The sequence below is a fragment of the Artibeus jamaicensis genome, unplaced genomic scaffold (genome assembly GCF_021234435.1).
Source record: "Artibeus jamaicensis isolate MK-2021 breed Jamaican fruit bat unplaced genomic scaffold, CSHL_Jam_final scaffold_1019, whole genome shotgun sequence".
Lineage (NCBI taxonomy): Eukaryota > Metazoa > Chordata > Mammalia > Chiroptera > Phyllostomidae > Artibeus > Artibeus jamaicensis.
The window spans coordinates 6,704,169-6,728,402 of NW_026522025.1; the positions used below are offsets into that span (position 1 = coordinate 6,704,169).

Below are 24,234 nucleotides of genomic sequence, written 5' to 3' on the forward strand. Positions count from 1 at the left end.
TTCCACACAGTGGTGATGTTATTGTTTGTGTGTTTATTATCTGTCTCCTCTGGTCAGAATGTAACCTCCATGAAGACAGGACTTTTTGTCTGTCTTGTGTACTGTGATACCCGCAGCACCTAGAACAGGGCTGGCACGCAAAAGGTACTCAACTACTGTTTTTAATTTTGAATGATTTCAATGCATAGATCTCCTAACAAGAGAATTTTGTGTAGTAAATTTAGAGTGTTTACTGGTATTTTAAAATCTATACTTACTATCTTATTACATGATTGCATGCCTTTTACTTGCTCTATTTTTTTTGCTTGTCTTCCTCTTTCCTGATTCACTGAAATTTATCTTCATTCGGTCTTGTTATTTTTTTTGTTTGGAAGTTATGTGTGCTGTGCTTATATTTTAACAGTTGCCATACTGTGTTCTTAAATTTAATTAAAGTATAATATACAAGAAAAGGCACAAATCACAACCTCAACATATTTTCTCAAATTGAATATATGCATGTATTACTAAGCACAGAGATCAAAAAACTTAACAGGACTAATGTCCCAGAGCGCCCTCTTGTGCTCCCTTCTAGTTTCTATTCCCTCCCACAAGAGAACCACTCTCTTAGTTTCTTTCTTTTTTTAAAAAAAAAAAATTATTTATTTATTTTTAGAGAGGGGGAGGGAGGGATAAAGAGAGGGAGAGAAACATCAATGTGTGGTCACCTCTCCAGCACCCCCTACTAGGGAACTGGCCCACAATCCAGGCATGTGTCCTGACTGGGAATCAAACCAGTGACTCTTTGGTTTGCAGGCCCATGCTCAATCCACTGAGCCACTCCAGCCAGGGCCATTCTCTTAGTTTCTAATACCAGAGGTGAATTCTGCATATTTAACTTTATATTAATGAAGTCATTTAGAATGTCATCTTTGGTGCTGCCTGTCATTCAATATTATGTTTGCGAGATCCATCCACATTGTTGGGTATAGTTATACTTTCTTCATTCTTATAACTGTTGTGCAAATATACTATAATTTGTTTCCCCATTCTACTTTTGATGGATATTTGGACAGTTTCAAGTTTAAGGCTATTATAGAAAAAGAATTCTGCCATAAACAAGTTGTATATGTCTTGGCAGACTGAAGTATGCACTTCTGTTGGGTATGAGAATAGGCATGGAATTCCTACGTCACAGAATATGCACATGTTGGGATTTAATAGATATCACTGAACAGTTTCCCAGCGTGATCATCCCAGTTTATGATCTCAACAGTGTATAAATAAGAGTTCAAGTTGTTCCATAACTTCACTAATACTTGATTTATTTAGTCTTTTTTTTTTTTTTTTACTTTACACATTTTGGTGGATATGTAGTGTAATTTCCCTGACACTTGTACAGCTTTATATAGTGTATTGGCCTTTTGGATAACAACCCCTTTGGTGAAGTATCCATTCAAATATTTTCCCAATTTCTCTAAATTTATGTTTTTCTTAATAATTTCTATTTTATATAGTCTAAATATAGGATGTTTATAGAAATATAAACTATTTCCATTTCATATTTTCTGGACAGAAGGGTATTTATAGAACTCACATATATATTTCATACATGAGTCCTTTGATTCAGTCCCCTGTCCTAAATCAAATACCTTCCACTCTGTAACATGACTTTCATTCTTTGATTGGAATCTTTTGATGAATATATCCTAGCTATTCTAACTCTCTTCAAGGTAAAGTAAATTAGTGTTGTTACTGTCAGTTGAAAACCTTAGAAGTCTTCAACTTTGATCACCTCCCCAAGGTATATACTATTAATGTCAGTATTTTAGTTCTCTTTTCCCTAATTTGACATCAATGTTTTATTTGGTTGGTACTTTTGCTCAGCTTACTTTCTTGCATCCAGAATTCTCCATGTGGGATTATTTTCCTCTTGCCTCAGTACCTGCTTTAGAAGTTCCTTTAGAAAATTTTGGTCATTAAAATAGCTCGGTTTTTGTTTGTCTGAAAGTGTTTTATTTTTTTTCCTTCATTCTTCACAGATATTTTCACTAAGTTACATAATTCTGGGTAGACATTTAAGATCTCACATCCAGACTTAATTGTTATGTTTGTTCTTCCTCCTCCTCTTCTTTCTTTGACTAACTAGTTTTGAGTGCTTTGTAGGCCTTGCTTTATTTTATTTTATTTTATTTTATTTATTTTTTAAATATATTTTATTGATTATGCCATTACAGTTGTTCTATTTCCCCCCTTCATTTCCCTCCACCCTGCACACCCCTCCCCCACCATTCCCCCCCTTTAGTTTATGACCACATGTCTCAAGTTCTTTAGATTCTGTATTTCCCCTCCATTCTTGCCCTCCCCCCTATCTATTTTCTATCTACGGTCTATGCTACTTATTTTCTGTACCTTCTCCCCCCTTCTCCTTCTCTCACTTCCCTATTGCTAACCCTTCATGTGATCTTCATTTCTATGGTTCTGCTCCTGATCTAGCTATCCTCTTAGTTTGCTTTTGTTTTAGGTGTGGTTGTTAATAACTGTGAGTTTGCTGTCCTTTCACTGTCCATCTTTTTTATCTTCTTTTTCTTAGATAAGTTCCTTTAACATTTCATATAATAATGGCTTGGTGATGATGAACTCCTTTAACTTGATCTTATCTGAGAAGCACTTTATCTGCTGGGAACTGGCCTGCAACCCAGTCATGTGCCCTGACTGGGACTCAAACCGCAATCGTGTGGTTTGCAGGCCCATGCTCAATCCACTGAGCTATGCCAGTCAGGGCAGCACTTCATCTGTCCTTCCATTCTAAATGAAAGCTTTGCTGGATAGAGCAAGCTTGGTTGTAGGTATTTGGATTTCATGACTTGGAATACTTCTTTCTAGCCCCTTCTTGCCTGTAAGGTCTCTTTTGAGAAATCAGCTGACAGTCTAATGGGAACTCCTTTGTAGGTGACTGTCCCCATATCTCTTTTTTTTTTTTTTTATCTTAAAATGTGACTTTATTTTTTTTTTAATTTTTTAATTTTATTTAGTTATTTTTCAAGTACAGTTTTTTGTCTATTTTTCCCATCCCAGCCTCCCCTGCCCCTTGCTCCCCACCTCCCTCCCATTTCCTCCCCCCCCCTTAGTTCTCGTCCCTGTGTCCTTCCTATTTGTTCCTCCAAATCCCTCCCCCTTTTTCCCCTTAACTTCCCTTCCTTCTCCCCTCTGGTCACTATCCCCTTGTTCTCTATTTCAGTGTCTTTGTTCTTTGGGTTTTTTTTTTCTGCTTACTTGTTTGTTTTGTTGTTTAGCTTCCTGTTAAAGGTGAGATCATATGGTATTTGTCTTTCAGCACCTGGCCTATTTCACTCAGCATAATGCTTTCCAGTTCCATCCATGTTGTTGCAAAGGGTAGTAGCTCCTTCTTTCTCTCTGCAGCATAGAATTCCATTGTGTATATGTACCACAATTTTTGGATCCATTCATTTACTGATGGGCACCTAGGTTGCTTCCAGCTCTTGGCTATTGTAAATTGTGCTGCTATGAACATTGTGGTGCATAGGTTCTTTGATATTGATGTTTTAGGATTCTTAGGATATAATCCTAGCAGTGGAATTGCTGGGTCAAAAGGCAGGTTGATTTTTATTTTTCTGAGAAAAATCCATACTGTTTTCCATAATGGTTGTACCAGTCTGCACTCCCACCAACAGTGAACTAAGGACCCCGTTTCCCCACAACCCCTCCAACATTTGTTGTTTGCCCATATCTCTTGCTGCTTCTAGAATTCTCTCCTTCATTTTAATCTTGGCTAATATAATTATGATGTGCCTTAGTGTGTTCCTTCTTGGGTCCAACTTCTTTGGGACTCTCTGAGCTTCCTGGATTTCCTGGAAGTCTATTTCCTTTGCCAGACTGGAGAAGTTCTCCTTTATTATTTGTTTGCATAAGTTTTCCACTTGTTGCTCCTCTTCCCTTTCTGGTACCCCCTATAATTCAGATGTTGAAACACTTGAAGATGTCCTAGAGGTTCCTAAGCCTCTCCTCATTTTTTTGAATTCTTGTTTCTTCATTCTTTTCTCTTTGGTCATTTCTTTCTTCCTTCTGGTCCACTTGATTGATTTTAGTCCCAGTTTTGTTTCCATCACTATTGGTTCACTGTGCATTTTGCTTCATTTCACTTGGTGTAGCCTTCATTTTTTCATCCAATTTGTGACTAAAATCAACCAGTTCTGTGAGCATCCTGATCACCAGTGTTTTGAACTGTGCATCCGTTAGGTTGGCTATCTCTTGGTCACTTAGAAGTATTGGCTCTGGGGCTTTGAACTATTCTTCTGCTTGAGCCATAATGTTTTGGTCTGGTCACACCTGTTACATATGAGGGGCAGAGCCTTAGGTATCACCAGGGTGGGGCAACCCATGTCCCTGGGTTGTGGTGCTGTATGTGGGGGCAGGTTCAGAGAGGGAGCAATGGCGTTTGTTCTGCTCTCTCTCAGCCCCTCTGCCACTTCCCATAAGCAAATTGGGCCATTCTGGTGCTGCTTTCTGAGTGTGTGGGCTTGTGTTTGTTCTAAGACCCTGTAGGTCTCTCCATTGAACTCTCCTGTGAAGCTGGGAACCTCTTCTGGCACCCCAACCCCCAAAAGTTTCTCCAATCAGTGGTTTTAGGCTTTAATTCCTATTGCTGGGGCGCTGGGTTGCACGGTCTGTCTCACTGACCATTTTTTCGCCTGGTTTATCTGTGTGTGAATATGTGACCTCGGTCAGCCAGCCGCCTTGCCCCCTCACTAGATCTGCCTGTTGCCACCCCACACCTGGGATCTGCCAAATGTTTCCTGCTGAGACCCCTCTCTGCCAGCTGCCGACTCTTCCCCTCTTACCAATCCCGATGAATGGTTCATTGTCGTCAGATTTTGGTACAGTTAAGTTTTCTGTCTGCTTTGGTTGTGTTTTTGTTTCTAAATCTTTCTTGTTCTTAAACTTGGTTGTGTGAGGAGGTACAGTATTTCCACCTATGTCTCCATCTTGGCCAGAAGTTGCAGGTTGGTTTCTCTTGTCTGTTCTTCTGCTAGTTTTTACTGAGTGTGATTTGTTTCCTTGTGTGTTTAGTTTAGTTTAGTTTAGTTTTGTTTTTGTCTATCAACTGTTAAATTTTTAAAAAATCACTTTGTGGGAATTATTTAAAATGCAGGGTAAAGGCAGAATTTGATCGAAGAGGATTTAGGTTCATTTTTACCAATTGTCTGGGAGCGCTACCAAGCCAGTACCACTTAAGATTCAACTGGGTTTCTCTTGGACCACACCAATAGGGTAAATTTGACCTACAGATACACGTGAGGATTAGCTTTTGATAACTAATTTAACATAAAGGTAAAAATGGGCAAATTTGCTTCTTCTCAGTGGGGTTTATATTGCTAGTTCTTTTTTTTCCAGTCAAAGAAGCAATATTTTTATTTTGTTCATTTTTTTCAAGCGAGGTCTACTTGAATAGGATTATTTAAATAAAAACACTTGCATTTTTTTCTCAAACTTTTCTGTTTCATACTGACTCTCTTCAACTAAGCATTTTGTGCTACCCATCATAAGTACTGTAAAGACTTATTAATGGGCTCAGCAACTCCCTCTGCACTTTAGTGATACATGTGGACTAGTGAGAATAATCCTCTTCAGACTGTTCTCATCATAGCATAATCCCCACATCTACAGTGACCCTCCATGGACATTCTGTAATTGTATGAGAATGTCTTTCGCCCCCAAATTCAGGGCTCTCCTTTAGCTATTTTATTCACTGCAACTTAATTTCTTCTCTTCCACTTCTCCCCCTATAATCTAAATAATTCTGTCCATTTCTCATCTTAAGTCAGGAATTTAAAATTAATGCTACCTCTGTGCTTTCTCCTTCACCTAACCAGAAATGTCTCCCCTGCCCCAAATCTTTTTTTAATTAAATTTTTTTTTTACTGTGAGAGCTACCATCTTAGATTTATAAGTACACAGCACAGTAATGTTAAATAAAGGCACAGTCTTGTTTATTCTTGAAGTGTGGCGGTAACCTGTTGGGATGCCAACTTTATGCAGGAGTCTCCCATTATAAACTCCCTCTGGGCAGGCCCTGGGATGGAGCCCCTGCAGTCCACCTGCGAAGCAGTCAAATGGGAGCTCAGGGGATTCAGAGCTCAGTAAAAACCCTCAGGGCAAAACTAATTTTGGAGCTTACTTCTTCCCAGGATTCCTGGTTACTGCAGGTATGTAAATTTTTTTTATATCAGTTCTATGATACTTCTATAAATTTTAAAAACTTTTATTCTTGTTTCTGTCAGGACAGCCAGATTGTCTAATCTACTATATTGTCAGAAACTAAAGTCTGATTTATTCTTTCATTCCTTTACTTACCAAAATTCTGTTAGGCAGCTCAAGTATGCCAGACGCTGTGCCAGGTTATTGGAGATACAGAGAAGAATACCAAATGGTCTCTGATCTCAAGATGCTCACAGTATGCCATGGGAGACAAGCATGTGCATGACGAATTATAATGCAAGGCGTGCTGTAATTTTTCATAAATAAAAACGAATGAAGAGCACTAACACTTATTTAGCATATGAACCAGACACTTTATATGCAGTGACAAACAGCACTGGGAAATACGTGGTAGTGTCCTCATTTACACAAGAAAGTAAGGACATTTTCCAAGGTTACAGGATTAGTATGAAGTGCTCCTGGGTCCCAGAACTGGTCCACTCTATAGCCTCACACAACAGCGTGGTCATCCAGTTGTTCAGTGTCATGGAGACAGGGGTGGGAAGACTTGTGGTCCCTGGAGTGTGGGAAGGAGGAGGATGGAAGGAGGTTAGCGAGGCCTCAAAGAAGTGACTTTTGAAGTATACCTGAAAGGACTAATAGGACATCAGCAGGTAGAGAACAAGCATAAAGGCATTTCAGACAGAGGAAAGAGATCAAGCAAAATTACAAGAGCTCTTAAGCACATGCCATAGTCAGTGAGCTGAGAACAGAGCAGAGAGTGTGCAGGGAAGAGGGTGTGTGGCTAGCCTCAGGCGCCTGGAGTCCATCTTATGATCGCTATACATTTGTCCTTCTATAACTGGGTTATGGCACTTTATGAAATGTCAGTGGTTGGCTGTGGCTTACTGAGCTGAAGTGGACATCTGTTTTCTTCGTATGTCCTGTGTCTTCTCCCCCCCCACCTTTTCTGATAACAGCCCTCTTATTTACCTTGGGAAATCTTTCAATCTGGGATTATGTAGTTTTTCCAGAACCGACTCTACTCCCAGCTCTAGGAGTGAGTTTATGACCCAGGCTGGGTTAACCAGAGCATCACATCCCCCTCTTGGAATGACTGGTTCAGGGATGGCACGTGATCCAAGCAGAGCCAGCGAGACTCAGATCTGGGCCTTTCCTTGTGACTGTTGAGAGTATAACAGTTTGTTGTTTTCCTCTGGGGTTCCTGAGAGGATAGGGTCTAAGTCTGTCATTGTGTAATGCCATCTTGCCTCCACAAGGGTGGAATGTGTATAAAAATGGAGCTGACCCAGAGCGAAGCAAGCCAGGAGTACAAAAGTAATATCGAGTCCTTATAATATTGTTTGTGTCCCTGGACCCACCCAGACTTTCTGCTAGCTGAGGCTCCTTTTTTTTTCTTTTCCTCAAGACAGTATGATTTGACTATTACTCACTATTACTTGCAATCAAGGTAAAATGCAACCTAAATAAAGTCAAATAACAATATCATACTATTATATCGTCAGGGTAACAATTCTTGGACCTACACAAAATACCCAACAGGAGCTGGTCGGTTAAAAAGGGACTAAATATTTGCTGAGTACCTATTGTGTGACATACCTTCCAATTTAGTCTTTTTATAAGTAAAGAAATTGAGCTACAGGAATATGAAGTTACCACATGGCTAGCAAGCGTTAGAATCCAGATCAAACTCAGGTCTTCTGCTTCTAAATCTGGTGCTCTCTCCACTACTGCTCAGCTGCCTCACAAGGGCAAGTGACTTGGTACATAACAGATGTTCAAGAAATACTTTAAAAAAATTGAAATCTTGGTAATGCACAGCTTTAAAATAATTTAGTGGTAGAGAAAAGCAGGGAAAAGTTGAACTTACATTGGCTTTGGAAGTGCCTGGCCAGCTTCGGGTCCTTGGGGTAGGCCTTTGTCCGGAAGGTGTCAGTCACAGCATCCTGCTTTCTGGCCAGCACGCTCTCCATATGTCTGTGAACCTTCATCACTGGGACTTGGCCTGGTGTCTTTTCATAGGCACCCACCTTAAATTCACGCAACAGGGACAGGGCGACAGGGCTTTGACTTAGCTGTTTAGTTCTTTGCTTACTCATGCTGTTATCTATTCATTCCTCAGAGACAGCAATTATTTATGATTTTATTTAACACTCTCTTACTAGGCTCTCAGCTTCCTGAGGACTCATACTGCATGTTTTGCTCACCTCTGAATGGCCGGTGAAAGCTGGGCACAGAGGCAGCTGCAGCGGGCAATCAGAATATAATGGAGCACTGACTACAAGGCAGGCTCTTTAGCTATTTAATCACTCTTAATCTTTATTGGTCCTCTTAATAAAGAGTTTGGAAAGGTTAAACAGCTGGCTTCAAAGGTTGAGGCAGGACTCAATCTTTGACCCCTGTGCTCTTGAGCCCTAAGGGATGCTTTATTCTTTTTGCCTGATGTTCCCTCTTTCCACTTACCATTTTCCTCTTCCTCCTCAATTCTTTCCATCATTTGTTAAACACTTACCAAAAGTGAGACAACATGCTAAGCTCCAGAGATAGGGAGATGCAGTGAACATGGTGGTTTATGCACAAGGAGCCGATACGCGCAAATAACTAAGGTATAATGGGGCGAGACTTTTACAGCAGTATTGTTCACTGGGATGGAAACACAGGGGAGGAGGTCAAATCTCTTGGCTCAGAAACATGGCTGGGGAAGACTTCAAAGGCAGGTTTTATTAAACTGTGTTTTAAAATGGAAGGAAGACATTGCTTGCGGGGTAAAGGAACACCTGGCAGATAAAGCAGCGAGCGCGGAGGCCCGGGTATCTGAAGAAGTGTCCGTGTCCTCGTGAAGGCAGTATGGAGGCCACAGACCAGGGAGGATCTGAAGGGCCAGTGCGAAGGGCAGGGGAAGACGGACTGGAAATGAGACTGGGACTGAGTTGTAAAGGGCCTTACATTCAAGAAACCGAGTATGGGCTTCACCTCATGCTGCAGGCAGTCAGGAGGGAAAGATCCTGTTCCGATTTTTATTTCAGAAAGATCTGGATAGAATGACAGGAAGAGACATTGGAGACAGAGGAGAATGGGAGAATTCTGGCCATTAAAGTGTTTTCGACTTACCAGACGGCACAGGAGAGGGGAACCCTGTCTTTCTGACTACAAGGGGACATGATGATACCTCTGAAAGCACTTGGAGAAAGCTAAAGTAATCAATAGACATAAGGCATGGAGTTTCCTGCATTCTTAGTGGGATCCAAGCAAACTAAGAGGAGAATAAGAGGAGGGAAATTCTTTTTAGTCATACAGCCAGGAAGGAGTCTTTTAAATGGGAAAGGTGACAAGGAAGAGATGAAGTCGATGTTTCACACAGGTATGGCGGCCGCCTTCTTTCAGTTACGTATCTACCAACTTATAGCTTGTATTTGACCTCAAAGAGCACTGCCCGGCTACACCACCCACCACATCTGTCTAACACATTACATATAACATCTTACAATATCTGAAACTCAAATCCACTCTATGAACGTAGGAATATGTCCCTTTGGTGGTAGCCCAACCCCACACCTGGCCCTCGTCATGTGGCCCACACCAAGAAAGAATGCAGCCTGCTCTTGCTCTTGCTTGATCAATATTCCTAAATCAGGCTCCTCTCTTGCCTTTCCGATAAACCTCTCCCTGACCTCTGGCCTCATCACCCATTTATGGCCCTGCCCCTCTCCCCTCTGGCCTTGACACAAGATGCTGCTTTCCTGGCTCTGGTCCCTGTCTTTCATAGTTAATGACTTACTCCTCTGAATCATGCTGCTTTGTGAATACTCTGTAAACACCTAACCTGGTCCAGCCTGGCCTCTGGGCCAACCCACCAGTGTGGGCTCCCACCACCACCACACTGATTTCTCCAGTCTCTGCCAATGAAACTGGAACAGTTTGATATTATAAGGTATCTATACAGGCAGCTATTATGCAAGTATCTAGAATGTTTTAAGCACTGGTAGTAGTCCTGGTAGAATCTATTGGTTAAGCCTCCAATCACACCACTTTGGAGGGAATAGTGTCAATTGGATATTGATGCACACAAATATACAGTATTTACTATTAATAAATATTAATCAGCCAACTAGTTAATTAATTGACAACAATAATACATTTCATTTTTATGGTAGCTTCTGGCCTAAAAAGCACTTTCATACACATTATTTCATTTTATGATCATGACTGAGGATAGTCATGGGGATGGTAGTTGGGTAAGATTATTTATTCTGATCTTACAGATGGGAAGACTGAGTTTAGAGGCTGTCAGTTTTCTAAGCAGAGTTTAAGAGCACAGAACCCTCCATCTGGGGTTGTGCAAGGGCAGGGTCGGCCCCTGGGTGTCTCTTTGTATTTTGTCCACTGAGTGCCTCGCTGACCTCACACTAGTCCCTGCCCTGCTTCTAAGGCCTGGAAAGTGCAAGGCTGGAGCTCAGTGTGAATCGTCACATTCATATCCTTGATAAAATGCCTTCAAAACCCACCGCACCTCCTGACTTTGTCTCTGGAGAGCTACATGTCTCAGCCTCCAAAGTCACCCCACGAACTGCTCCGGTCACTCAGCTGAGCAGTACCGTTTGGTCTGGAGCCCTAGAATGCGGATACCTCAAAAAGGTGGCCTGAAGGTAGGTCCCTTTCTCTTTTTTGAGGTTTCAATTCATCTGGCTCTTTTTCCTTTATTTTTTTATCATCATCTTCACGTTCAGGGCTGAAATGAGAAGAAATACCAGGAAAAAATTAAGTTTAGAATATTTAAATAATAGTGTACCACAATAGTGTATCTTTGCTCTAGTCAAGACTCCGGTAATTCCCGAAAGCCACCGTGCTACTTCGAGCAACTCCCCCTTTTTGTCTCTATTTCCTGGGTCAGACACACCTTCCACATCTTCTATTGCTGAAATACACCGCACCCTTCTCAGCCTGTCCAAATCATCTTGTCTCAGAATCTTTTCTTGATTCTCCTGAGCAGCCCTACCTTCTTATCTGCTGTCCCAACACATTGTCCTTCTACCTTGTATTATAAAGGACTGCCCAGAGATCTGTCTCCAAACCTCCATGACCCCTTGTCAACTAACTGAAAATCAAGTTGCAAAGAGGCAGCACTCTCTTATTTGTGTGTGTATCCCCACTGGTGCTACAGAACCCGTGGTAGCAATAGCACAGCGCCCGGCAGAGGGTGTTCCCCAGTGACGTGAATGGTGGCCACACACCAGTGTGCAGACAGCGGGAGTGGAGGACAGAGTCAAGGTGGAGAGCGTAGTGAGAGCAGGACCAAAAACAGAAGGCTGGAGAGCATCGACTCCATGTGAGAAGTTCTTTTACTGGCATTGTGTGAACTGGATAGCGCTACAGCCATGTCTCCATGGAAGGCAGAGAAGAGCCGTCAGATGAAAAGGAGTGGGCACGAAAAAAGGAGAAACACCGACAGCTGTGCTGAAAGACAGCGGGAAGGGTCTGAAGGAGCTTCATTTGCTAATCTAATTACTATGCACTCTTCTCTACCCTTCAGGCCATTCCTGGTTCTTCTGTCATGAACAAGGCTGTGAAGTGAGGGCTGGGTTCTAATTCACACTGTTTGTCTTTCTAAAAGTCTAAGATTAACCTTTCTAAAAATCAAATGTTCTCATCCGTAAATGAACAGTCACAATGCCAATTTCCAGGGTTGCTGTAAGAATGAAGTATGATAAATATGTTGAAAGCCTCGCATTGTTTATAGCACGTAATGGGCCCTTAATAATTGTCGGTGTCCTTCATCAAAGCATTTGCTGAGTTAGAATCACCCGATTTTTTTCTTTCCCATTGCAATTGCTATTTCCTGTAATGCGCTTACCTGCCTGGTTGAGGCACATGTCCTCTGTCATGCGTCTTCCCATCCCCAGACCCTGTCCAGCAGTTTCTTTCTACACAGCTGGGTCTCCATAACTAACACTCAAGTTAAATTTAACATTGTGACTTATAGGAATAATATTATCGGGGGAGAGGGCACATTATCTCTGCTTGGAAATTCTTTTGTAATTCTCCCTGACCTACGGGACAGAATCTAAATTCGTGCTGTCCGACCCTGTGGCCACAGTCCACACGTGGCTACTGAACACATGAAACGTGTCTGGTCCCAACTGAGCTGTAAGGGTAAAATGAGAATACATTGGGATTTTGAAGACCTGCTATGCAAAAGAAGAATATAAATACCTCGGTAACAATTTTAATAATGATTACATGTTGAAATAATATGCTGGTTAGACAGAATAAATATTAATAAAACACATTATGAAAATTAATTTCAACTGTTTCTTTTTATCTTTTAAAATATGGCTAGCAGAACCAATTTAAATGACACATGGCTTGCGTAGATTTCGGCTGGAAAGGGCTGGTCTAAATGGTGCATCAGGGAGCACTGGCCCCTCCCGCGTCCAGCCCGCACGCTTCCCCAGCTTCCTTCCTGTGGCACGTTATGCTCTGCACTCTCAAACCATTCGTGGGGGCCTGTCCCGGCCTCACTGGTCAACACTTGGTGCCTCATACTTCTCCGGTGCCTGGGACCTGCATGCCAACATGTTCACCCGACCAATTCCTACGTGTCTTTCAAGATTCAGCTCGGCTCCCACTCGTGGAGGAAGCATGCTGGAAGCCCCTCCTCTGTCTTTACAACTTCCACGGCAGTGACTGTATTATATTGTAATTTCCCACTTACATGGTCACTATGCCCTCCAAGTGATCCCCCCCCCAACTAAGCACTCCAGCCTTCAGTCCTCCCATCTTGAACCAAGGCTAGAAAATATATTCTACTCATTTTTGTACCTCAAAAGCTTGCAGTGTCTGAACAAAGTATGAGCTCAATACATGCTGAACTGAGTAATTACTTATTTGACATGTGCCCATCATATGTCCACACTGTGCGAGGTGCTAAAGGGTTCATCATGGGGCCCCGGCAGGAACTGAAGGAGAGGGGCAAAGGGAGCTGAAGCAGGTGCCCATAATCCAGCGCCTGTGTTTCTGATCTCAGCCAGGAAATTTTGATTCTTGCTCCTCCAGAGCTCACCAACTATGTTTATTTTAATGCATTAAAAATAACTCCAGAGGCAAAGTGACTCTGAAGAGGCAGGTATGACCACTGCTATGTGCCAACACCCTGCTCTGGGCCAGGAGGCATGAGAGGTGCCAGGAATACCAAAACAAGGAAACATGGGCCCTGCCTACTGGAGCTCGCAGACAAGAGAGTGGGGAGAGGAGTGAGAATGAACTGGCGTGTTAACACACAAATGCACTGTGACACTAATGCAAACACATGTGTACCTCACAGTGGTACCACAGTGAAGGAACTGGTTACCACTCCCTTAGAAGGGGAAATCAAGGAAAGCTTCTTATAGAAGGAGGCATTTGATGATCAGTAGGAGTTTGCCAGATCATTACGTTGGGGTGAGTTTATTAAATGAGCAAAGGCAAAGAGACTTGAAATAGCATGGCGCATTTTGGAAATTTTAAGTTCTTGGGGATTCCCATGATTGTCACATGACTGTCAGATTGTGTGACATATCCTCCAATCCAGGAGTCCCTGAGGGTGGGGGCTAGACTTCTGTCACTGCTACAGTCCCAGTGACTCTCACATGCTGGGGACTCAGGATGTGCTGAGTGAGAGCAGTGGGGGCGCCTTCTCTGTACCAGGCACCCTGCATGGCACGGGGTGCTGACCCAGGTCAGGCACTGGAATCAGAGTGGGCTCGTCCAGGAACACCAAGGCAGTCATCAGAGAGGCAGTGCCTGGGTTAATCCTTTCCTTTGAAGATAAAAACTCACCTAAGTTCGTGGTGGAGAAAACTCTTCCAAGGCTGAAAGAAAAAGGAAAATGGTCATTTTCATTAGTCTACCCTAATCAATCTGGTCTCAATAGATCAATCTCAATCAATCAATAGATCATTAGAGACCAGATGAACAGGTGGGGTGGGTGTGATCTCAGTATAAGCAAATGTAGACACTGACAGCAGAAAAAAAAACCGATTATTGCCAGGGGGGCTGCTGGTCGATCCGAAAAGAAAACAAGCATTTCTGAGGTTATGGTGTATGCCAGAGGGGATGTATGATTTCACTTAGAAAAACAAACTGTTTTCTGCCTACCTTTCTAGGAATGCATCTGTAGAATAGAGAACGGTTAAAGGTCTATGAGATAGTATGAATTTGTGATATTTGAGCAATACAGGGGTGGGCAAACACAGGTTTATCGCTGTTCATATGGATAAAAAAGGCATACAGGTTATGATTATTGCAATGGCTTTATTAACTCAAAAGAATATCACAGGGCAACTGTGAACCTACTTTTGCCCACTCCTGTATTTCAGCGGATCAAAAATCAGGTCTCGCGAGATCTAGGTTTGGCTCCACTAAATTACGTCGCAGTGATGACGACATGGCCCTTCAGGGATTTAGTCACCACCGAGTTGATGCCGTTCGGCGTTAGGGAAGAACCCTGAAGGAAACAGAGAGAACCGCGGCGCCCAGGACGCTGCCGCGCCGTCCAGGTCCCGCAGTCCGCTGCTCTCCGGTTAGGGGAGCCCCCCGAGCCTCCACTCGGGAACCGCTGGGTTTTATTTTCCGTGTAATTCGAGCAACCCGGACGGCAGCACCGGTAGATCCAGCCCCGGTCTGGATCTCTGCTGCGTTCCTAACAGGTTACTGACCCCCTGGGCCTCGAGGCCTCACCTGTGAAGTGGAAGCAGTGCTACCGTGTGTGCCCACGCGCCTGGCACGCAGCAGGGACCTGGTCCACGCGGGCCTGACCACGCGAGAGACCCGGTGTTAGACTCGAAGATACTGAGAGTGGGAAGGAGTGACGATTGTCAGGAAACAATTACAGTAAACAGGCTCCAGGCGGTTTGGAGTGAAGGCGGCCAGCGCTGAGCGCTCACAGGGCCCAATGGCGTCTCACAAAGAAGAGCAGGGACTGCGGCCACTCAGCCCCTTGTGCTCCAGTCACTAAGAAAGGGCAGCCACGGTTTCCAGCCACAGAGAGTCCAAATGCGGAGATGAACATAGTACACAGCTGAAGGCTAAAAATGTAATTAAAATTAAAAATACTTTCAAGCTTTTTTCATTTTGCATGGGATAAAATTTGGTCCTTTGGAGAGTTCACTTTACAAAAAAGTTCATTACTTGCTGATGTTGCTAGGTAAGTGAAGCATTTTAATGGAATGCTTCTGTGTTCATTAACAGGAATAATAACCATTTATAGTTTTCTGGCTACAGTGAGCAATCCTTTCCAGTAAGCATAAGAAAACTGGAGCAGGAAGTTAAAAGATCTAAACTAAAGGTACTCAATGAGAAAAGAGCAGAACCTTAACTGACCCAGTCTCAGTATTAGGTAAGTGCCTACTGTGTGCCAGGTGCAGTACTAGGTGCCTACCTCCTCTGTCTTAGTTCTCCCAGCAACTCAGTGAAACTAGTGTTGGTCCCTCGCTGTGCTGAGCATCCACTACTACCGATATACAGTAACCACAAGGCACACGCTTCCTGCCCTCAGGGAGAAGACACCGTTTTACAGAAGCTACAGAGGAAGCTCAGAAAAGCAAAATGCATGGAGCAGACGCCAGGCACTTCCTATGAAACTGCTTACCTGAATTCACCTTACATTCCTTCTCACAATGAGCCCAGATGTGGGTATTTCTGTTATCTCTAGTTGATTGGTATGGGAATGGAGGTTCAAGCTTACACAGGCCAGTAGCTGGGATTGAGGCCAGTGATTTCTGGTTGGGCCCTAATCAATTTGCCGCATTGCCTCCAAGGGGTCACCCAGCACCCCCTTGTGGATGCCGTTGCCGCCCTTTCTTAGTGACTGGAACACGAGGGGCTGAGTGCCCACCAGGAGCCCAGAAAATGGGCCTCCAAGCGTATGGTCGGTCACTCTCTGAGAGCACGGGGCGTACAAATTTGTCCTGGGCCAGAGAACCCTGCTCTCTGCAGAGACAGCGAGGGCCGGCTGCCGCTGGCTGCCACAGACAAGGGGTGGGGGAGAACGAGGACCCCCTCTTCCCACCATTGCATCACACACCCGCTGCCCCTGACACTGCAGGGCTTGGGCCTCAGAGCTCGTCAGCCGGAGTCTGGAAAAGCCTCAGAAATCAGAGGAAAACTGAAAACAATGACCTTTTCTCCTTCATAAGACACTACATTAGAATCAACTCTGCACCCTTGTTTTAGTTAGAAATGTGTTAAGAACAGAGGAACAATACCTTTTGGAGTTCTTCAATCCCAACTTCATAAGTTGCTAAAATAAACATGAAAAACAATTATTTCAAGGCAGTGTCTTATAATACCAGTTTCTCACCAGTACCCAGTCTCAAATCAACTGTGAAGGACGGCAGAGCTCAGTTTTCTTAACCTTCATAACAACGGTTTGGGTGAGGCTTTGTCTCGGTGGTTTGGGAGATTCTCAGGTCACTGATGGCAGATTTAGTTTCCATGGGGATTTCCCTGATGGAACGTACAGTCAGTGGAAACATTCAAAACAATTTTGAGTTTCCTGTTTTGGCAAATACATTCCTTCGCCATGATTAAGAGAAAGAACTGAAATTTACTGGGAGCACCTTGGAAAGCAAACTCGAAGGGGAAAGGAAAGGAAAGCCGGTCAGAGGGAGTCCGAATCCCACTTCAACAGAACGAACCCCACTGCAGGCCCCAGAGTGCTCTCTTCCACAAATGTTTGGTTTCTCAGTACAGCTTGGCGAGAGGAGACCGACCACCAACTTGGGCTTGAATACCTGTTGATTATATTTCAACAGTTCTGTGGATCTTATTCAATGACATGAAGCCAATCTAATAAACACAAGCAATGGCAAGAGTTTGGGTTCAAATCCCAGTCCTGACACTTCCTGTGGGATTGTAGACAGATTACTTCCTTTCTTTGAACCTCAGCTTGCTCATCTGTGAAATGGGGTCAGTTGGTAGCTGCCTTAACAGAGATGATGAGATTAAAGCAGGTGATGTAAGAAATGGAACATACTGAGCAGATCACCATTGTATAGAGAGTGATGTGTTTTTGATAAAATTGCTAATTTGATTTTTCCTTGCCTAAAAATGATCAATAAAAGTTTTCTCCTGCTGTTCATAAGTATGCAGGCATAATAAGTAGGACTCCCTGCCCTCACACTTCTCTTTCCTCTCCTTTTGCTGGAGTCCTGAAGCTTTCACTTAGAAAACTGACCAACATGTTGCATTCCAAGCCGTTATTATTCTAAACACCCAATCAATTATTAAAGGAAGCCCTAGGTTTTCTTCAGGGACCACCTACATGTGGTTGTTCACAAACAGACCTGAAATTCTGTGTGGATGATTCACCATATGTATGCCAACTTGGGTAATTGTACATATTACTTTCATGTGTTTTGAATTAAAATGTTCTGGTATTACTTGTTTTAAAAACTTTGTTTATGCCCTGGCTGGTCTACTTAGTGGGTTGAGCAGTGGCCTGTGAACTAAGGGGTTGCCAGTTCGGTTCCTGGTCAGGGCACACGGCCAGGTGCCAGTCAGGACGTGTGCGAGAGGCGGCCAATCAATGTCTCTCTTGCACATCGATGTTTCTCTCCCTTTTCCTTGCTCCCTTACCCTCTTGCTAATAAAGAAATAGACACATAAAATATTTTTTAAAAAACTTTGTTTAGCTATTAATACATTTAAAAATGCTGCTTATGATGCAGATGACCTCATTCAAAGTATAGACATTTTTCCAATTAAAGAAAGTGATAATCTCTTCCTTCCTTCCTCCAGTTCATTAAAAAAATTAACAAATCATGGTGTGTTTGCTTCTCTTTGCCACTGGATGGGGAGTTGTTGCTATTCTGTCTCAGAAACAGAGCAACCGAGGCTTGGCAAGGTCAGAAAACAAGGACGATACACAAAGTTAACAATACATTCATAATTTAAGTTTTTTTAACAAAATGGAGGTTATTCAATGATGTTTTGTGATCCAAACTTACTCTCAAGTCAGGAAAATAAAGTACGGAGGACCCCCGATGGTGAGGAAGGGACTAGGAATTACAATGAGAGGACTCAGACCAGGCTTGCTTTTCACGCAGAGTCAGGTAACTCTCCCCACCGAACAGCTTTGCCCCCAGCCGAGAGGAAATGCCGCAAGGTGGGCCTCAGGTCCCCTCCACCTGCTGGACATGGTCATGTCTTGCAGGCCCTTGGGTCTTTCTCTGTGTACTGACTCCCTGTGTGACCTTGGAAAAGTTTCTTTACCCCATTTACACCAGGATGTGAGATGATTATTACTCATGTTACAAAAACAATTGATTTATACCGAATTGTGGTAACGTGCATTTTGTAAGGAATTGTTGCATTTTTCTAAGTTGTCAAATTTATATGTGTCGGAATATTCCCTTACCCTTTTGATGGCAGCAGGGTCTGAAATCACACCTGTTTCATCCTGGAGGGTGTTAACTTGGGTCTTCCTCCTTTGCTCCTTTGTAAGTCTTGCTAGAGGTCTGATAATTTTTTTTTTTGATCTTTTCAAAGAACAAGCTTTTGGTTTCACTGATTTTTCTTTATTGTTTTACTTTTTTCAAAATCACTTATTTCTGTTCTTTATTTCTTTTCTTTTACATGCTTTGGATTTATTTTGCTCTTCTTCTTCTCTGTTCTTAAGGTAGGACCTCCGATCTGAGGCTTCTCTTTTCTGTGAGCAGCGGGTCTCCAAACTTCCCTCTCGGCATTGCACGAGCTGTGTCCCCCCAATTTGCATATGCAGTATTTTCATCTTCATTCAGTTCAGATACGTGTTTCGATTTCCCCTGAGATTACTCTTTAACCCATGGACTGTTTAGAGACGTGTTGTTTTGTTTCTATGTGTTCGGAGAGTTCCTGTTATCTTTGGTTATTGATTTCTAGGTGCCGTGTTTGGGCCGTTTTCAGTAACCATTTCTGCAGGTGGTTTTTCATTGGGATCCCCGCTCTCCTTTCTTCCCAGGACACCAGTTTAAGACTTTTGCTATCGTCCCACAGACAGCTTGAAGCTGTGTTCATTTTATTTTTCAGTCTATGTCCTTCTTATTGTTTAGGCTGCGTCATTTCTGTTGTTTCATGCAAGTTCATTGATTCATCTGCTCCCTTTATTCTGAAGTGGAGCCTATCCATGAGCTTTTTATGTTTCTTGTTACAGTCTTCAGTTCTAAAATGTTCATTTGGGTTTTCTTTCTTTTATTGGGGAAATAGTTGCCCCATTTCCCCCCATTACTGTCCCCTGTCCGCCCCTCTCCAGTTCAATTCCCCCTGCATGGTCCTTGTCCATGGGTCTTCGTAATTTCTCTTCATATACATTCTATTTCTTCAGTAAGACTTTTAAAATTTGTTTCCATTATGTTCATAATCACTCAGTGAAACATTGTTATCACAGCTGCCTTAAAGTCTTAGTCAGGAGGTTCTAGCACATCAGTCGTCACAGTGTGGGCATCCAGTGATCACGTCTTTACATTCACGTCGAGACTTCCCTGGGTCTCGGAATGATGAGCAACTTTCTACTGAAACCTGGACATTCTGAGTATTAAGTTATGAGACTCTGGATGTTATTTAAACATTCTGTTTAAGCTGGCTTTTCCTGGCAGCATGAGTTGGCAGGACTGCCTTTCTTCTGCCAGGTGGAGACAGAAATCTAGGTTCCCCACGTTTTGGCCTCCTTGATACCCAGGTGAGAAAAGGGTGCTGCATCCCTGCTGGGCAGGGTGGAAGCTCTAGCTCCCCATTTGCTTCTGCTGCTAACACCCCGGCTGAGAGGAGTCAGAGTATCTTGTTACTGCTCCCCACGTGTCCTCCTTCATACCCTCCTGGGTGGTGGTGAAAGTCCTTAGTCTTTGCTAGGTCTCGGCTGATACCATCCCAACAGGGAGAGGAAGAGGCACCTTGTCACTGATGAGTGGGGCGTTGGAGTTCACATTCCCCACGTGGTCTCCTCTGAAACCACTTCTGCAAGAGGGACAGGTGTGCATGGTTGCTGCCCGAGTAGAATGGTATCTTGGCCTGCACTCAGCATTTCTGTGGGGGCCACAGTGTTTTCCGTGGTGTTCGGCTGGAGCACAGTGGTTATGTTCTAGAGGCTTTCTGTCTTTTTAGGCGTCCCTTTCAGCTAGAAAGCGGAGGCTTTGGTTGGAGCTGTTTTTGTTTCTGCCCATTGATGCTTCCAGGTTGCCGGCTTCTTCAGCTCCAAGACTGGGACACATGAGGCAGGAAGAAAACCAGGGAACTCACCACCTGCCCTTCCATAAGTCCTGAGGTCCTGGCTGCTTCACCTTCTTCTTTCTGCTTTTTCAGAGTCTTGTAATTTTCTTAGACTTGTTTTGTAAATATCCAGGGTTTTAGTTGCATTTAGCAGCAGGATGGGGGAAAAGTATAATGTATCTGCTTGACCTTCCCCAAAGCAGAATTCCACTTCAGTTTAGATGCCTTATTTTATCGAACTCTTGGGACAACTCTGCAAAGGATGTATTATGCCCATTTTCTATGGGAAGAAACTGAGGTTCAGATGTTACGCAACCAGTAAGTGGTGCAAAGAGGAGAGTTAAGTGAATAGGTACGAGAGGGAGTAACCCTTTCTTTTTTCTGTAGGGTAACTGCAGCTTGTCACTTTAGAGAGAGGCTGGGAAAGGAGTGGGGACATATAACAGAATCATTTTGATCCCAGACTTTAGTTCCTCAGTATCTTCAACCCTGGCAGGTCTATAACTATGTCCCACAAGGGCGCCCTCTCTGGCAGGGGATACCCTCTCTACCCTCACCCTTTCCCTCCCTACTTCTTTGGTATCAATTGCCCTATGCTTCTCAGTGAGTGGTGTTGCTGGCTTATTTTCTGGGCCCTCTCTTCTTTCAGTTCGAGACACTTGCCTCCTTAGCAGCACCACCCATGAAGGAAGTACACAAAGAATCAGTAAGGCTGAGAAGAGTCTTGGGTTAGTGGTTCTTTCTTTGGGTTTCTTGAATGATGCTCCTGGCCGGCCCACCTGGACCGTTTGCGGCCTGGAGAGAACAAACGTAGGTCTCGAGACCAACTTCCTGTTTCCAGTCTTCAGCTTTACCCTACACCACGAGGAGCCCTCTCTCTATGTGCAAACCCCATCCCTCCAGCCATGAAGAGCTCACCCTGTAGCCCATCTGATCTGAGGGAAAAGGACTAAGGCAACAGACCTGAGTAGGATCTCAGGAGCCACCTGGGAGTGGGTGATTCTCCGGGTCTCATGTAGTCCAGAGGGAGAAGTTGCAGGCCTTAACTGGAGCGCCTCCTTGGCCCTGGGAGCCCTAAGCCTTGTAGAAAGGCATGCAGCTGGTATGTAGCTCGAATGGGGCCCATAGCCCTTCTATTCAAAGTGTGGTTTGTGGACCAGCATTAGCATCCCCAGGGAACTTGTTAGAAATGAAGGCTCTCAGGCCTGACCCAGAACTGCTGAGTCAGAATCTACATTTTCACACAATCCCCAGGTAATTCATGGGAATGTGAGAATTTGAGAAGCCATGCCGTCATTCAGCATCCCAGACAAGCCAGGTATGGGCCATCATTGTCTTTAGGGGTAGTGGGGGCAGAGTTGCTCTTCTCATGGCTAGCATTTTACAAGCCATGTGGGAAAACCTAGACATTGCCCATGTAGGAGAAAGTGAGTTATTTTCCCAGTAGTTCTTCAAGCCTTTATTTCCTGGGGGAAAGTTCAGTGGGTCCTGTCACTTACCCCACAAGCTTCGTAAGAGTGTATTCCCCTAAGTATGTATTCTGTAGGCAAATGGCTTCCTCTCCCAGAACCTTGGGCTTCTTGTCTATACCATAAGGAGGTCGGACCAGAGGATCTCTTTCTAACCCTCCTGAGGGAAGCTAAACCTCCTTGAAAAAAAGGCAGCATAAAATGGCAGAAACAGTGTGGCTCTCAGAGGCAGGCTGAGCCCATTTCACATTATGTCTCTGCCACATACCTCTTATGTGACTGTGTGTAACTCAATTTCTGACCCTGAGTCTCCTGACTCTAAAAGGGCGTGAAAATCGCTCTATCAGCAGGGGTATACACAGAGGACTTAACACAACCTTGGCCCACAGTGTGAGCTCAGTAAACAGTAGTGTTTATTCTGGCACAAACATCTATACCTTTTGTAGAGAATCAGCTGATCCTATAGGCAGAACAAAGAGAAACTTGTAAAAATGCTGTAAGTCTCTGCTTCTTCATCTTCTTACCTGACAGGGTCTCTTTTTTTTGAAGAAAAGTCTGAGCTTTTCTGGAGATACCAGGGGCAGAAAGACTTAGCCCTGAACTAGTAGGTCAGATCCATTCAATGAATCCTGTGCTCCTATTCAGGTTAAACACAGGACCCTAATTCACACGGTCTATTATCTCCCTCTGCACACATATATTTACCAGGGAGCTCAAAAAGGACACCATAAGACAAGGAAGGAAAATGAATCGCCATATCTTCATTTTCCCTCCCACATAGTGACCAAAGGCAAGCATCTCAGTGGATTGGTGGAGAGATTAGATGTAGGTAGAGAGAAGGCAGCACTGATGCCCAATGAGATGTATTTATATTTTGGGGAGACTAGACAAAAAGCAAAAGAGGAAATTAGATGGTAAAGCAGCATGGGTGTGAATGTTAAACTTATAGTGAGCTGAAGGAAAATACCATTTCTGACACTTTTTCATTCCATATGACGTTACATTATTAATTGGCTTAGTAGACTTACGATCAGCAATTTCTTCTGCGGTGCACAGGTTAATAGAATTGCCAGAGTGTCTCAGATATGAAATTGTTGTCTCATAATTATGCGGTTCTTCCAATTCGGCACTGAGAAGCATAGAGGGAAAAAGGTTAGTTAAACTAAAATGTTTCATAAAACATATTGTAAAACTCTTTGTATTTTTTCCTATTAGAGAGGTAATATAGGTATGTCTGGCCAATATGGTAACCTCAGCAGATGTGAAAGTCATGCCAGCTCTGCTCTAAATACATAGAAATTCTGGATGAAATATAACAATGCAAAGAAGTACACAAAGAATGCATAGCTCATCTGCAAATCAATAAGGTAACCTGTCAACTCCTCAGGTGACATTGAGAGGAATCTCACAATTAAAGATGTAAATGAGAACTGGGTGGGGCAGGGTTGGGGGGAGACTTAGGAAAATTGGAACCAGATAAAGGTCTTAGGTTTGTTCTGCTGGGGATTCAATGTCTGGGTCAGAGGTCTGAGCCACAGGCCTCATCTGAGTGGGAAGCTGAAACTGAGCCATCAGCATGAAGTCCAGAGTCACAAAATGTCATCTCACCTGTAAAACAAATTCTAAAAAATATCTGTGCACTCTCCCAGGACTAAGTGTGTAAGACTGCTATCTGCCTGTGTCCACAGAGCTAAGTAAGAGTTGCCATGAGAATTCCGAACCTTGAACACCCACCACCAAAGCACAGGTATGGATTCTAAACACCCACTATCTGTGTGTGTCAGAGATGCAAAGCCAACAGGCTACTCGAAGTCCAGCCCCCACCTCTAGTAAAGCAGATGTGAGGTCATTTGGTAAACATGATCGCACAACCCATGACACCCATGGTTTCTAAAAGAAATGATTTCCACTCAAAACAAGCTTCCAGTCAAAGTGCATGCCCCGTGAGGAAGTAAGCCACTGGAGAGTCAGAAGATGTAACTTATGGGAGAATTAAATAGCAGAATGACATGAAAGCGACTTTAATATTAGCACATTTTATGTGTTCAAAGAAATAAAGTGAGAGATAGAAGGCATTAAAGTGTATAAAAAGAGAAAGTGCATATTGGAAGACTTGGAGAAGGGGTCATAGAAATCATAAATATAGTTCTTGAAATAAAAAAGCTCATGTACAGGTTGAAAAGTAGACTGGATGCCACAGAAGAGAGAGCTGGTCAGTTAGTTGGATCCGAGGAAGTTACCCAGAGGGCAGAACAGAGAGATTAAAAGATGGAAAGGATTAAAGGAAGAGTTAATATTAAGGAGGCTAGAGGGAGATTACACACAC

The 24,234-nt window shown here is 43.4% G+C and overlaps 1 protein-coding gene across 2 annotated transcripts in view; it reads right to left on the reverse strand.

Moving 5' to 3' along the window:
• FYB2 (FYN binding protein 2) overlaps positions 1-24,234 on the reverse strand; it is a 105,472-nt gene that overhangs the window by 23,207 nt on the left and 58,031 nt on the right. For both annotated transcript variants that reach the window (XM_053655466.1, XM_053655465.1), the window contains exons 5-9: positions 22,937-23,037; positions 16,461-16,495; positions 14,035-14,066; positions 10,846-10,948; positions 8,090-8,249 (exon numbers count right to left, since the gene is read on the reverse strand). In XM_053655466.1, coding sequence (XP_053511441.1) covers positions 8,090-8,249; positions 10,846-10,948; positions 14,035-14,066; positions 16,461-16,495; positions 22,937-23,037 — 431 coding nt within the window. The remainder of the gene's footprint in view (positions 1-8,089; positions 8,250-10,845; positions 10,949-14,034; positions 14,067-16,460; positions 16,496-22,936; positions 23,038-24,234) is intronic.